Below are 16,261 nucleotides of genomic sequence, written 5' to 3' on the forward strand. Positions count from 1 at the left end.
TCTGAAACAAGTAGTATCAATGGGAAAAAAAGGACGTATTACTACAATGTTTCCGAAAAAAAACCTTCCATGAACAATGTACAGTAGGGAGAACAAGTATTTGATACACTGCCGATTTTGCAGGTTTTGGCCCACTCCTCCATACAGACCTTCTCCAGATCATTCAGGTTTCGGGGCTGTCGCTGGGCAATACGGACTTTCAGCTCCCTCCAAAGATTTTCTATTGGGTTCAGGTCTGGAGACTGGCTAGGCCACTCCAGGACCTTGAGATGCTTCTTACGGAGCCACTCCTTAGTTGCCCTGGCTGTGTGTTTTCGGGTCGTTGTCATGCTGGAAGACCCAGCCACGACCCATCTTCAATGCTCTTACTGAGGGAAGGAGGTTGTTGGCCAAGATCTCGCGATACATGGCCCCATCCATCCTCCCCTCAATACGGTGCAGTCGTCCTGTCCCCTTTGCAGAAAAGCATCCCCAAAGAATGATGTTTCCACCTCCATGCTCCACGGTTGGGATGGTGTTCTTGGGGTTGTACTCATCCTTCTTCTTCCTCCAAACACGACGAGTGGAGTTTAGCCCAAAAAGCTCTATTTTTGTCTCATCAGACCACATGACCTTCTCCCATTCCTCCTCTGGATCATCCAGATGGTCATTGGCAAACTTCAGACGGGCCTGGACATGCGCTGGCTTGAGCAGGGGGACCTTGCATGCGCTGCAGGATTTTAATCCATGACAGCGTAGTGTGTTACTAATGGTTTTCTTTGAGACTGTGGTCCCAGCTCTCTTCAGGTCAATGACTAGGTCCTGCCGTGTAGTTCTGGGCTGATCCCTCACCTTCCTCATGATCATTGATGCCCCACGAGGTGAGATCTTGCATGGTGCCCCAGACCGAGGGAGATTGACCGTTATCTTGAACTTCTTCCATTTTCTAATAATTGCGCCAACAGTTGTTGCCTTCTCACCAAGCTGCCTATTGTCCTGTAGAACAGGAGGGCTTCTTAAAGAAAAACTAAGGTCTGTGAGAGCCGGAATTCTTACTGGTTGGTAGTTGATCAAATACTTATGTCATGCAATAAAATGCAAATTAATTATTTAAAAATCATACAATGTGATTTTCTGGATTTTTGTTTTAGATTCCGTCTCTCACAGTTGAAGAGTACCTATGATAAAAATTAACGACCTCTACATGCTTTGTAAGTAGGAAAACCTGCAAAATCGGCAGTGTATCAAATACTTGTTCTCCCCACTGTATATAAATAATGTTTTTGTGCTAATGTTTTGAGAACATTAAAGACCAGATGATAACAAAAGAACATTCTATTAATATTAGTGGAAGAACTTTTGTTTATAACTTTGAGCAAATCTTGCCAGAACATTAGCCAAAATTCTGAGAATGTTCCCTGTTAACATTCATGATTTCATGAATTCATATGCACATTATTTTGCAAAGCGTAAATTAGCTAATTAATTCTTTTTATCTTAATTACTTTTTTATTCTAAGCTATGCGAGACTTCTCATTCATTAGTTGCTATAGGTAAATAGAAAGGTGAGGGCACATTTACCATTGTAGCCTACGGCTGAAGATTCGGGTGGACACGTTTACAACAACGATGTACTAAAAACATTTTTTTTTATTCCTGTGCGTTTTTCACGTAGAGATAATGTCGTCAAAACGATCTGTTGACACGGATCTTCGAAAACTACTAAGAACGTGTTTTGTGCATGCCAGGCCAGTAATTGGCGATGGCATAAATGCGCCTATAGACTGAACACATAATACGCGCGAGCGTATTTTCACAAATTCACGGTTTTACGAATGCATATGTTTTTACTTGCACTTTGAAACTTGTTTGCAGGCCCCCAAAACTCTATCGTCAAGTAAATGAACGGCCAAAAGACATAAAAGGTTTTCAGTTTTTAGTTAAAAATGGTGTCATGTAAACAACCCCCCAGTCTTTCCAAAAGGTGATCGGGAGTTTTGCGACTAAAGGCCCATTCACACCAAGAACGATAACTTCGATAACGATAACTATAATAGCGTCCACACATCGCACGATATCGTTCTGTTTTTTCGAAGCGTGCTGCAGTTCTATCGTCTGCCGCTTTAAATGCTCACGCTTAAAAGAGGTAGATTTTGATTGGCTGACAAAGTTTATCGTTCATCAGAAGAATAACAAAAGTTGCGCTACTACAAACGTGTTTAAAATTATGACAATACATTAAAAAAATATGATAAGAAATACCAGTTGGAAATATCAGGAAGCTAAAGACACCGGAAGGTGGTTTAAAAATAAGGTGGATTGAATTACTGGATTTTGTCCGTGATTCACTGAATTACGGTAAGTGTTACTGAAAAAGAGAAAGGGATAGAAAAAGGGCGGTGCGATGTGGTATATTTAGGGGTCACAATAATGAGTGATGCTGTCAGTCCAACATCCTGGTCCCTCCAAAGGCCGTCTAACAGTCCTTTCCTCTTTCAAATTTGCTATTTAGATCTCACATCAACTGTAGCACTAAATAACAAGGAAAAAATGTCAGAATTTAGGGGAAGAGCTAAAAGATGAACACAATTGGCTGCTGGACAGAGGTGTGCTGACAGAGAACAACAAACTTTTGAATCCCTGGTGGTCACGAGTAAGAGGAAAATTTCACATCTGCAAGGCTGGATACTTTCCTCTGCTATTGACTTTGGAAAATTAGCACACTTTGGAGGCTTTGCTGAGGAGAAGTGGAATTTCAACCACTGACTTTCCCATGGTAATCTTTTTTGCGACCTCGGTCAAAGGTCAGCAGTCATGCTTCTGGTGTGTAATTTCATAAGCATTAGCGTATTTTTTGTTGTATTGTCGTTTCATTATTGTTAATGTCTGTGAATATATTTTTACGGTAGGCTACATGTTTTAAGGTTATTTTTTCACCTAAAAGGGCATAGCCTACTTTATAACACTCTGTGCATTAGGAATGTAAAAAAACAAATAGGAATGTGACAATGTGACTCTATTATTACCCACTGTGTTATTAGGACAGGCATTGGCCTCTGGGGCCAATAAGAATTGTTGTTTTTTGTGACAAATCCACGTAACAAGAGACATGGGTGGAATATATTGTCGCTGGCACCGTGAGCACAAGCTCCAGTTTCAGTTTGGGGAAATTATCAACACACCTTATGCTGTAAAATTATACCGTGATGATGGACGGCAGCCCTCGCCTGCTTTGTAGACCCCCCAATTATTATTGTTCGCGAGCTGGAGAACTTCAAAAGAGATGCCTGAGTGACGTCACCTCATGGTTCCACAATATTACAGAGAGAGAGAGCGAGAGAGAGAGCGAGCGCTATTATCCCTCACCTCGGACGATGAACAGAGTAGTTGAAGCAAAAGGAGCCTGAGAAAGTATTTTTTCATTGGTAAGTTGCGAAAATTCTTTTATTATTTAATAAATGTGCATGTTAGCAGATCCTTTGAATGCTGAATTTAACTACATAATAGGCAACAATAAACGCCTGATTCGATTATGACTTCAAATCTTTGTATGTTAAATGTGTAATAGCCTATATCTTTAAGTTTGACTATTGTGGAATTTGTGAACTAAGTTTAACTAAAGGTAGGCTAACTACTTTTTATGTCTCTTAATGTAGGATAGCTAGTTGTATATTTTTGACTTTTGTTTCTGCAGTCTATTAAGCAGCAATTATGCAGTTATTGTTGTGGGCTAACTGGATGACGATCAAATCAAATTCTTTTTTAAATAAATCAGACTTTAAAAGTAGGCTACTAAAAGATAAATATATGTTGCGTTTGTTTGATGAACTCATTTCTGATCTTTATATACATCTTGTCTTGTCATAAAATTGAAGGACCCTGTTGGAAATCTGTGGGACACAGGGGAACACCGTGAATAATGTGGATGTTACGCCATCTGCTGGTTTTTCTTATGCACATGATCATCGGAAGCTTTGCACAGCGATACTCCAATGGCTATTATTATCAGGACATTGTTAATGGAAATGGAAATGGAAATGGCAATGCAAATACGGAGAGTAAGTTGATTTATTTATGAGTTGCAAACCAGGTACCATGTTCCAAAAGCTAAAACTGCTATAAAGATTTTGTATTAGGCCTATTATTTCAAATTGTTTAACATTTGCCTAAATTCAGTGGAACTTGTATACATTTTTTTTTAAATAGGCTATATAGGCCTACATTTAGGATGGTTCATGCCATAGATAGATAGATAGATATTTAGGCCTAATCATTTAATGTGTTTTTTTATTAATTTTTTTAGTATACTTCCACAAGATCCGTCTTCACGTTGAATCTCCTGAGTCTTTTGTGTCAGCTGTTCAAGGCAGTAATGTCACGCTGCCCTGTCATTACCGCTACGAGCCCGCGCTCAGTGCGCCCCGCAGAACACGGGTCAAGTGGTTCTGGCTGCCCGTAAACGGCGGAGGGCAGGAACGTGACGTCATGGTGGCCATCGGCACACGTCACCGGAGTTACGGAGACTTCAAAGGACGCGTGCGGCTCCGCCGGAACGTCCCAGGCGATGCGTCCCTCGTCATCAACCCGATACAGTCCGACGATACCGGCCGTTACCGGTGTGAAATTATTGATGGTCTCGAGGACGAGAGCGTGACTGTACAGCTTAAGTTTCGAGGTGCGTCATGAGCTCAGTCCGCGTAACCTAAACAATATCATTTTATTTGATTATTTTGTACGATATTATTCTTTTTTAATTATGTTATATTTCTGATATTACAGTACAGTACAGTTTCTTCAGTGGTGCATTGTGCTCTTGTGCTCCACAGGTGTGGTGTTCCCCTACTTCTCCCCTAGGGGGCGCTATCTGATGAACTTTCATGAGGCTAAGGAGGCATGCGAGAAGCAAGATGCACACCTGGCTACCTTTGAGCAGCTCTTCGCTGCTTGGCAGGAAGGTCTGGACTGGTGTAACGCTGGGTGGCTTGTTGATGGGACGGCACAATATCCTGTCTCAGTGCCACGAGAGGCTTGTGGCGGCACTGACCTGGCACCTGGTGTGCGGAGCTATGGCGTTCGAGACAAAAGTCTGGACCGGTTTGATGCCTTCTGCTTCACCTCGTCCATTAGAGGTAATAATGTTTGTAGTATATTTACAAGTGGAGTTTTTATATAACACTGCATAAGTTCATCCAGTCTTGGTTTAGGCTACACGTGTTTCCATGGAATCTTTAACGATAAATGTTTAAAATTTCCTGTAGCTGTCCTTTCAACAGGTGTTTTATATTTTAAATCAGACAAAGATGATTAATAGTAAATTCCCCTCGGTTTATTGTAATTGTGGCTGCATAGCTCATTCTGGAAAAAATCCTATTTTATAACTGTAAGTTCAGGTTGACATATTGGGTCAACCTGCATGCCAACAAGGATTATTAATAAAATGGCCTTCTTCCCCATTTTAATCAGTCATGCATATGTTTTAAAGCTGTGTGCCTTATATGCCAGTTATATTTTGCTTCTGCAGTCTATCTGGGGTCAATTATTGGCATTCAATTCTGAGGTGAGGTCATATTTGTGTAAGTTACCAAATATGATGTGACAAGTTACCCTATGTCTTTTTTCAACTTCAGGAGAGGTCTACTTCTTGCAACATCCTATCCAACTAAATTTCACTGAAGCGGTGGAGGCCTGTCAGAACGATGGAGGTCACATTGCTAAAGTTGGCCAGTTATACGCAGCCTGGAGGTTTGTGGGATTTGACCAGTGTGATGCGGGCTGGTTGGCTGACGGTAGTGTACGTTACCCAATCGTCCAACCCAGGGTGAACTGTGGTACATCAGAACCAGGTGTGCGCAGCTTTGGCTTCCCTCCAAAGCATTTAAAACATGGCGTATATTGCTACAAAGTCCGCTGGTAAACTGTACAATTCATTTCAAATGTATAAACACTTCTGTGAAAACCACAATGAACAGTTTAGTACTTCTTTTTATACACTACTGATATTCAAATCATAATAACGTGTTTGCATTGTGTCTTGATTTGATTTGATCCTGGAATTCCCCAACAATATTATACTGTGTGGCAAAACTACATTCCCAGTGCTGATTTGGATATTTACATTTGAAAACTTGAAGGTTAAAACTAACTCGCTTTGTGTGGTTATACATTTCATTCAGCATGTAGTTCTACAATGTTTTCTTCAGGGTTAAAGGTTTTAAAAATTCTTTTATGATTTGATTTCTTGAATTATGTAGCATTTTAATGCAAAAAAAAATAATACAATCGCAGTTAGTCTGTGCCATCTGCTGGTATCACATTTGTATGCATGACTTCTTACTATCATATGAGACGTCGTCATCCGAAAAGCCAAATGTCTTGCCAATAAATAGTTTTTACCAACAAGTATTCTGTATGTGTTTACTTACAGCCATTTCAAATGTCCAGACCACCCTATAAATCACGTAGACAGGCAGACAAGGCCTGTTTGTGTTTTGGAATAAATCATCCTTGTCCCGTCCTCTGTATGGCATTTGGGTAGAATCTTATGCTGACCAACAGGGGGCGCGCTTAAATGAGTCAGCGGGATCGCGCAGAGAACTAAAACAAACAACAACTCTCTCAGTTAGAGCTAACCGCCGACCTCATTCATAACGGTGTCACTGTTTAACAAATATGGGAGAGGGTATGATTATCCCACCCTTTTTTCCACAGGATTCCAGGATGCTTTTGCGTCAAAGTTGTGCCTTATTTACACCTGCTTCCCAAACATGGATGAAGGGCGGGGGAGGCACATGAAAAGCCAGCAGTGTTCCTCAGTCTAGCTTTTTCACTCTGCTAACTGCACATAAAGATGCACAGTGTTAGGTAAGAGAGGTGTATTCATCAGCTTTTAGGATTTTCTTTTCCCTTGAGAAAATGTCATAGGCACGGTGTTGTTTGCCGTTTAATTGAGGTCTTGTGTGTTGAGTAATGTTGGGTATGTCCACATGAACTGTTTTGACCTGTGTCTCATCAGTACATTTATATTAAAGAAAGAAAAACACTGTCAGAAAAAAATGGCACAAAAGCTGTCTCTGGGATGATAGGTACCCTTTAAAAAAAGTTCTAATATGTAGCCTACTATTTGAGGTACTAATATGCACTCTTTAGGTACAAAGGTGTACCCCAGTGACTGCTTTTGTTTACTGGGTGTACCAAATTATGGTACACTCTGTCAGAGTGTAACATAATTAGGCCTATCACAATATATATCACAAAACAGACGTTTGTTAAATGATAAATCAAAAGATAAACAATGTTCAAAATGAAGACAAAAAATTATCTGGACACTTTCTTTTCTACCTTAACACCATTTTTTTTTTTTTAAATGTAATAATAAAAATGGCTTTGAGGTGAATTTGTTATAATTTGTTACAGGTGCCACTTGATTTTATATTTTCGAACACAATGCAATTTAGACATTTTTAAATGTAGGGCCTACTTGTCCAAATTTGGTGCCACTGTGTACATAATTCAGGGTTCCCACTGCTAATCTGAAAATATAACAAAATGTCAGCAACAAAAAAAATAGTCCTGAAAATGTAATAAATAAATACAATTATTTTGTATTGAAAAAATTGTATTTATATTGGCCATGTTTTTTTCAGTATCCAAAGAATAGTAATCATGAATGATTGGAAATGTCATGGAAAAGTTATGGAAATGCATTGTTCATGGTGTGGGAACCCTGTATAGAGTAAGCATTAATACATTAGGAAAAAACAACAACTTAAATGTTAGTAAGTATTTTTATGTTAGAATATTTTCCATCCCAGTTTAATATGCAGAAAATACTATAAGTTATTGGTAGTTTTATTTCCCAAAAAAAGTCTGAACACAGTGTGGCTCTGTTTGAGCATCTTGATCAGCCGGGCAACAGCAGCATTGGCTCGACCAATGGCAGGAATTTGGGGCGGGATTATCTGTTTGGCTGACCAATGACAGACGAATGGAATGTTTGTAAAAGCTGTTTGAAAACGGCCATTATTTTTGCTACTCGGTTTTTGTATTCCATTAGTTTCCATTGGTATTAAAAGAAAAACACCTTTATTCACACTCATTTAGTCTGTTTATTTCAGGGGTACAAGGACAGATATGAGCTCAGCATAGAGATGACAGTGACAGAGTGCAAAATGAGAGATGGATATTGCTGGGAACAGAAAGCAATTCCAGTGTCTTCACTCGCTGTATTGGAAACGATTGACTCTGTCAATCAAATGTTGTGGGGCACATTGGATTAATATGCTTTGTTTGATCATTAACTTTTTAACATTTTAGGACATTTCAAAATTCTTGTCTTGTTTTCTGATGCTTTATGCTCATTTGAATATGGATGCTTGTCTCTAGAGACATAAATTAGGTTGTTTGATATCTACTAAATTTAATTTATATTAGAGCTCAAGTCTGTTATGAAGGCCAAGACAAATCATTTGAACTTGTGAATTAATAAATTAAGTAAAAGCTAATGCATTGCACAACATGGAATAAGTGCCACAAGCAGCCATTCACTTCCTGTGACAGGAAGGTCACAAATATAATTTTATCATTACAGCTAATGTAGACAGGATATTATATATTTCTAGTCTGAGTAAACATTTGCAAGCTGACCTAGAATCACACCTAGAAGAAGCCGGGGAATTTCTCTTTCACAGTTTCACTGAGATACAACTAGATATTTAATAATAATAAAAAAAAGACACATCTTAATTGGAAGAATTTGAAATACTAATGCACTTAAATGTAATTGTCTCCAGCTGTGGTCATTAAAGCCTTTTGTCTTGTTCTGAACTTAAGTATTATCCAGGGGTACACAGACAATGTTACCTTTGTGCATCCTAATACACAGATGCTTTTGGACTTTGTCCCAATCACCACACTGTCTACCCTAAATAGTATGGCAGATAAGGTTGTTTTGCATCTCAAATCATAATATGCTGAAAATAGTATGCCAAAGGTGCCTGGATGGTACTCTATTTCTGGCAGATTTCTGAAGTGCATCTGTGCTTTATTTTTGGGCTAATATTGTTCACAACCCTTGTGTCCTCTTTTTAAATAACAAAAACAAGGTATGCAAGGCCAATCCTGCCACATGTAAATGTATGAACCTAAAAGTTAAGTTAAGGTAATTGTGTAGCTTCATCCTAATGCTTACATTCAAATGCAAACAATATGCAACAATACTAAACAATAAAAAAAAGATCCCAATACTGTTATTGTGTTTCTACATATTCGAAAATGTGCATTTTCCAATCACTGGTGAAGTACATTCTTTAAGTATGTAATAGGTGTATGCAAATTGGGATGCAGCAATGGACAGTTCTAGAGGCTATGTTTGGAATTGGATATTGCTGTACTACTTGTATGCAAATTGTATTGATGCTTCTCATATGCAAAGTAATGGGTCTTGTGACGATTCAATGCCTACTATTTCACTTACTTAAAAAAAAAAAAAATGTTGGCAGTATATAGTATACTGTGCCATATTCAGAAAGTAGTAAGCTAGTATTTAATTCTGAACAGCCACAAATCACAAATAATGGGAAAATGCTCACACAAGTAAGCAGTAGTGTCACTTTGTGGCCTGGAGGAAAATGCGCTAATGGTAAAGTAAATTCCTGTTTTTTAAGGTTTTATAAATGGCACTCTGTGCAATTCAGTCTATTCTTTATAGATTAGATCATCTCTTGTGACCTAGCATTTATGGGTTAGGGTAAAAAGCAGGAGAAATACAATCATAAAATGCCAAATAAATTGAAATGAACACAGATACCTTTTTTTTCTCTCCCCAAAACAACTTGTAAACCAATCAGCCAGACAGGCTAAATAAAGTTTGTCACTACATAAGGTTATTCCCTTGTCATTGAGATTTTCTTTTGAGTAAATAAGGCTTCTGTACAGATGATAACAGTCCTCTGGATTTATTAAAGTGTGTGTTTTTTGTCCTGTTTAGAGGACCTTCTTCCACGTCCGACTATTGACTGCCTCGGTAAGTTCCTTGAGGAATCTTTTCCGTAGCCTGTCGTTTGTTTTGCCTGTTGAAGTAGGTAAGAACATGGACACAAATATTTTGTTGACTTTTGAGTTGGAACTTTACTCCATAAAACATAACATACTAACCTTAACTTTTTTATCAAGCGTGTGTGGCATATACTAACCTCCTATGCATTCCACTTGAGGCTCCTCCCACTGACCATCAGGTAAGCAGTGCACTACAGAAAGGTGACGCTGTGTGAATCCGCTGTCACACTGGTATCGAATTATGGAGTTAACAGGGTAGCGATCTTTCCTGTTGCCTAACATCCTGGCATTCTTCACCTCAGGAGGTGTTGAACATGTGACTACAGTAAAAAGAGTAAAACAAAATAGCAAAAATACTTTTCCCTTCCTATTAAAACAAGGAATAGTAGTTCCCTTGCATTCACAATATCCATTGGTAATAAACATAACACAATGACTGTAATGTCATTAAATCGCTATTGTGATGTAGCTATTTAATGAGCTCACAGAGGTGATTAGGTGGGACTGACTTGGTGCTGAAGTTAATGTCTATCACCTCGTCTTACCAGGCCCACTCTTGCAGGTAAAAGGAAGATGATAGTTGCAAGGTACATCATTCCACTGGCCATCCTCATGCCATATCATTACAACACAGTCTTCTCCTGTGCTGAAGTAATTATCTGGCTGGTTGGGTCTCCAGTTTTCATATTCCTGCAGAGAAAGTAGCACTAGTTGAAACAATGACATACTGCAGATGCTTCAGATACTAGATGTCACTCAATTCTGAAAAAAAAAAAACTTAGAGAAAGTTAGCCTCACCAAAGGACTTCCATCTGTCCACCGAAACTGATTTTGTTCATCCCTGTCATTTAGTCCAATCCATTGATAGTCGTGAGCTTGAGCTAGTGGGTTTAGAAATGTATAAGTGCTTTCAAAAAGCAGGTACTTATCTTTAATAAGAAATCAAATTCAACTCACTTCTTACAAACTCTTGTTCTTGTTGGGAGGATATGCTAACCAGGTGAGAGTTTAGCTCTTGACAGTGCTGCTCAGCACTGGTCCAGGTCTCACTCTCATCAAAATGGATGTAACAGCTGCCCATAAACTCCATCCACCCCTCGGCACATCCCTGTATCGCTGACAACACAAAAAAAGCAATGAATTTCATATAGTTTTTATTATATGTTCTTTAAGGGTTGGCTAGTTACGCCTGACAGGCTGCGCTCCAACTCACAGGATCCCTGTGCAGTTTTTACTGCTCTCTATACACTGCACAGGGATATACCTGTGTACTTCACTAGGCAAAATGTGTTCCTTTCAAATACCCTAATAAGTCATCATCATAAACATGAACCCCCTAGGATTTATAATTTCATGTAAGATGTGTTGGAAGTAGTAAGTGTATGTGTAAGAAGTAAAAAGAGAGCAAAACAAAGGAAATAGAGATGGATGATTAAAACCTTCCATTGGTCACAACAGATGCAGTACATAACATGATATTACGTTTGTGGTATTTTAACTTACGTGTGGAGCAGTTTTCCCCACTAAATCCTGGATGACACAGACATACTGCAATGCCATCTTGTAGAGAGCATAAACCTTGACCACAGGGTTTTGTATCACAGTGGTTAGCAGAAGCTGCCAAAGATAGGTATATTCACTTTAATTTCCAAATGTTAATATGAAGGTTGTTGTACACTAGTTAAATAACAACAAAAGGATATTTTTGTTCAGTAATTACCATCAGTAACAGATGGCTCTTCCATAGCTTTTGATGTTTGTTGTGAAGCTGAAGGTGAAGTGGTGAATACAGTGGTGGGTGTTGTGGTGTTCAGAGATGACTGATCAGACACATCAAACACCTGTGTGGTGACATTAAGTTGCTCATTTCTTTCTGGTAGGAGATCATCTGCTTCATTGGGATTCCAGTAATCTTCATATAAAGTTCTATTAGAAAGAGATATGGAGATCTCCTCAACATATTGTGCTTGACTACTGCCCTCTCCACTGATCTCCACTGATCCACGACCCTGTTCTGGTCCAATGGTAGAACTAAATGTCAACTCAATGACCTCATTGTCTATTAGAATGACAATCTCTTCATCTTGTTTCTGAATGTGGCCAGACACCTCACCTGAGGGATGACTGGGATAACTTGAGGTTTCGAAAGCAGAGCCAGATCCTAATCCAGAGGCAGAACCAGACCCAAAGCCAGAAGCAGAGCCAGATCCAAATCCAGTGGCAGAACCAGACCCAAAGCCAGAAGCAGAGCCAGATCCAAATCCAGTGGCAGAACCAGATTCAAAGCCAGATCCAAAGTCGATTGCAGAGCCAGATCCAGAGGGAAAGCCAGAACCACTAACATCAGTCAAGTCAAATGGGTTAATACCAGACAACTCCTGTTCTCCAGATGGTCTTGAGGTCAGATCAATCATTTCTGTGTCTATAAATGACACACCTGACCCACTCGATTCCCAATCACTGAAGAATCCACTTGTTCCTGAACCGCTAATTCCACTGCTGAGTCCCGATGGAAGGCCACTAGCTCCACTTTGTTCTTGGAAGAGACCAGACTCCTCTCCAGATTCTTGGTCCCCTGATACTATTTCTGAAGTAATGATAGCACCACTACCACTGCCACTACCTTCTTTAGCCTCCGAAGCACTGCCTGAGGCAGAAGTCTGCCATATCAGTGTATCTGCACCTTCTTGAAACCTCACAAGGTGACCTGATCCCTCACCACTTTGGCCAGAACCTGATATGCTCCCACTGGGTATGCCACTCCCTGACATGTATCCGGAACTGGAATCAGGATCGCCTGATGCTGAGCCTGATCCAGATCCAGACAGGTCCACAATCAAGGGAGGGACAATTGGACGAACTGTAACACATATTACTGAAAGTGAGCATGCCTAAATATGACAATGATGCAGCATAAATTAGCAGTAGGAAGTGGAGAAATCAAATATATTTGATACCAGGTCTCAGCAGCTCTATTATGTCTGTCATGTTAAGATCCTTCTCCATCCTAGCATTCAACATATCCTCATCAAGGAGCAAAGACGGATTTGCTGAAAAATAAATAAGAATCTCCAAGATCAACACCCAGTCTTGTCTTTCATTGGAAACGTTTACATGCAGGCTTAAAAGTTGTTATTACCTTTGAAGCAATATGCATCATATCTGGAGTATGGGTTTGGGAAGCCTGTTTGGTTTGGTTCAGCATAAATAGTGTGGACTCCGGTCTTGTTTTCACCACAACCGAAGCCTGGGTTGCGGACAGGATAACGGACACTGCGATCAGCCAGCCAGCCAGGACTGCACTTGTGGAAACCCTGATTCCATGCTGCATATAGTTCTGCAGTTGAGGCTAGAGTAGAACCCAGTTTTCTGCAATGTGCAGCAGCTTCGTAGTAGGTGAAGCCTGCTAGTGAACTAACATGGAAGATCTCCCCTAAGGGATAAAGCCCAAACAGCAAGATTATAGACGATTAAATAGACAATATATGTCAATTGTGTTGTCTTGAATAAACTTGTACTCACCCTTTATTTGGTCCATGTAACAGTACACATCATAACGCTCATGTGCAGGCCTAACATTGTATGAGCGTACACCAGGGGCGTCCTCCTGATCTCCAGATAACTTCTTTCGAGGATACACGATTGGATACCTAAACACAATGTAGAATACTGTATATGGTGTCTGTCAACATGCCAGTATGTGAGCCAAGATTTTAGCTAATTCAGCAGAAACAAATGGATTTGGCACATAGGGCAGTACTTTGTGAAAAATATGTTCACCTGACAGTTTGGTCCTGTAGCCAACCTGCACTGTATTGATGAAGGCCAGCTTCATAAGCAGCCTGAAGGAGCTCAGGGGTGGCTATGACTGCTCCCAGCTTCTGACACGCCACTTGTGCTTCCTCAAAGGTGTAAGCATAACGCCTCGAGTCAGCGCGATAATGGAATACCACTCCCTTCGTTTCTAGGGTGAGGAAAGTTTTGGCCATATTTGATATTTGGGAACTATTTAAGTAAGGAGTTGCAAAACTCTGCTGTTTACTCATGGTATTAGGAAATGCATTGGAAATCAGTCGAGGCACCTGTAATTTTGTGCATGCAAATATTTGTTTTGTTTCATGTTATGTTGGTATAAGGTCCTTCAATGGTGTGTGTGATGCATTGGCATTTACAGTGCTAACGTTATGTGGCTATCTCACACATTGGATCCAGTTTAGTTTAGTTACCAGCAGTGACTTTGTCCTTGGCAATCTCAGATCCCAGATGAGGCAGAGCTTTGGCCACTTTGACGGCATCCTCCTCAACCTCAGTTATGTTGTAAGGTAGTGGTAGGGGACTTTCTATGCTTGTGGTGTTAAGAGGCTCATCTGTAACCAGTTGCCCACGGACCTCCCCTTCTGTGGTCACGTCTTCAGTATAGTCTGATGGGCTTGATGTGACTGTAGCCACACTGAACATGGAATCGGTGATAGTGTATATTTCAGGAAATGGTGAGGTCTTTGTTAAAACTTTATTTGCGTCTTCTGAAAAATAATTGACAATGTTTGTGAGAATTTACACTCATTTGAGTCATATCAGGACTTGGATCTGCTTGGATGCTCTATCTTTGCCTATTCTTTGCAACTGCATGGAAAAATATGTACAAGCTTTGGAATAAAACAATGGTGAGTTTCTATATAATATTGTTTCAATTCCTTTATTGATTTGATGATATGATTGATCTGGAATGTGTAAATGCATTTAAATGATAACAAACAAAAAACAAAAAATGCAATAAGCTAAAATTTGAAATACATTCTCTGTTCTTACCTTCATAACAGATTGCATCATAGCGTGAGTCTGGGTATGGATAACCAGTCTGATTTGGAAACAGGTAAACCGTTCGCACTCCCAAAAGCCCCCCACCACACTGGGGTCGAGCTATGTTAATGGGGTACCGCACACTCCTGTCTGCCAGCCAGCCAGCATTGCACACATCCATGCCAGTCTTCCATGCCAGGTACAGTTGCCCCGTGGTGGCTAATTGGGCTCCCAACTTGGCACACTGATCTTCAGCCTCTGCAAAGGTGAACTTCTCCACAGACATGGAGTAGAAAACCTTGCCTGGATGACGAGGAGAATCCATAAAGTAAAACATAGCAAAAACGAACCAACTAGATACATTACATTTTGGAAACACTGCCTGAGGTACCTGACATTTTTTCTGCAAAACAGTACACATCATAGGTCTCATTGATGTCTCGGACGCCGTATGTTCGTACCCCTGGAAAATTTTCTTTGTCTCCATAGCAAGGCTCCCTTGGCTCATGAATAGGATACCTATGGAGAATGAATGAGAGTTACTTTGTATTGATTGTGTATTGACTGCTTATAGTTTTTATTTATATAGTTATTAGATATTGACCTTTTACCTCACAGTTTGATCTGAAAGCCAGCCGGCATCACACTGATGGTACCCATCATCATAGGCAGCTTGCAGCTGTGCGGGAGTTGCAATAACAGCACTGTTCTGGATGCAGGCTGCTTTTGCCATATCAAATGTCAATGTATATCGGGTAGAAATTGCTCGGTAGTGAAACACAATACCTGTAAAAATTTGACCCATTTATTTAATTCTCACTTTCTGTTATTTATATATTTGATATATGTCCTTTATTTTGCCTGAGAAGTTTGAAAGTGCATTACCTTGAACTTGCATTCCCACTGAATCATAGTTATCTTCAATCCCCTGCATGACTTCACACCGGTAGGTGCCAGAGTCACTGGAGCGGAGTTCTGAGATCTCAATGGTAGCATCAGTTGGCACCATGGGGTAGTTTACCATATGAACCCGGTCCAAGTAGTCGGTCTGAACCTGCACCAAGCCACCAGTGGCAACCAGAATAAGGGATATTCTGCCCTTGATGATGTAGCTCCACTTAATACGGTGGGACAGTGGGGCGATGGTTGGGGCACCAGGGTCCTGGACAGTGTTGTCCTGAAAGTAGCAGGGTATGACCATGCTCCCGCCAAGTAGGGGGTGCAGTGGCTGTTCCACAGGGATACTCACACTGAGGGTTCTGTCCTGATCTGTACAACATAACTTTTTGAAATTCTCATTCACTTAAAATAAATAATACGTAGCCATACAAAATGCACCAAACATTCACCTACCAGCCATGTCTCCGAAAAATATCATGCCATAAATGGCATGGATGCATGCATACAGCAGAAGCCAAGTCAGAGACAT

General features: G+C 40.2%; 2 protein-coding genes across 2 annotated transcripts; one reads left to right on the top strand and one right to left on the bottom strand.

Moving 5' to 3' along the window:
• The first annotated feature begins 3,131 nt into the window (after positions 1–3,131).
• hapln3 (hyaluronan and proteoglycan link protein 3) lies at positions 3,132–6,378 on the top strand. The gene is made up of 5 exons (XM_081355782.1): positions 3,132–3,404; positions 3,855–4,037; positions 4,283–4,654; positions 4,806–5,108; positions 5,607–6,378. The coding sequence occupies exons 2-5, from the start codon at positions 3,899–3,901 to the stop codon at positions 5,891–5,893; spliced, it is 1,101 nt and encodes a 366-aa protein (XP_081211908.1). The 5' UTR covers positions 3,132–3,404; positions 3,855–3,898; the 3' UTR covers positions 5,894–6,378.
• Positions 6,379–9,960: 3,582 nt separating this feature from the next.
• On the bottom strand, positions 9,961–16,261 carry acanb (aggrecan b; the record flags this gene model as incomplete). The annotated part of the gene is made up of 17 exons (XM_081355848.1): positions 9,961–10,046; positions 10,170–10,352; positions 10,578–10,722; positions 10,831–10,913; positions 10,990–11,148; positions 11,536–11,649; positions 11,753–12,892; positions 12,990–13,082; positions 13,172–13,465; positions 13,555–13,682; positions 13,813–13,996; positions 14,259–14,555; positions 14,842–15,135; positions 15,224–15,351; positions 15,444–15,618; positions 15,718–16,101; positions 16,186–16,261. The coding sequence occupies 17 exons, from the start codon at positions 16,259–16,261 to the stop codon at positions 9,961–9,963; spliced, it is 3,963 nt and encodes a 1,320-aa protein (XP_081211974.1).

The sequence above is a fragment of the Scardinius erythrophthalmus genome (assembly GCF_964197995.2).
Source record: "Scardinius erythrophthalmus genome assembly, chromosome: 24".
Classification (NCBI taxonomy): Eukaryota; Metazoa; Chordata; class Actinopteri; order Cypriniformes; family Leuciscidae; genus Scardinius; species Scardinius erythrophthalmus.

Coding starts and splice junctions, on each gene's coding strand:
- hapln3 (XM_081355782.1), top strand. CDS start 3,899: ATGTGGATGTTACGCCATCTGCTGGTTTTTCTTATGCACATGATCATC. Junction 4,038..4,282: donor TGGCAATGCAAATACGGAGA/GTAAGTTGATTT, acceptor TAATTTTTTTAG/TATACTTCCACAAGATCCGT. Junction 5,109..5,606: donor CTTCACCTCGTCCATTAGAG/GTAATAATGTTT, acceptor TTTCAACTTCAG/GAGAGGTCTACTTCTTGCAA.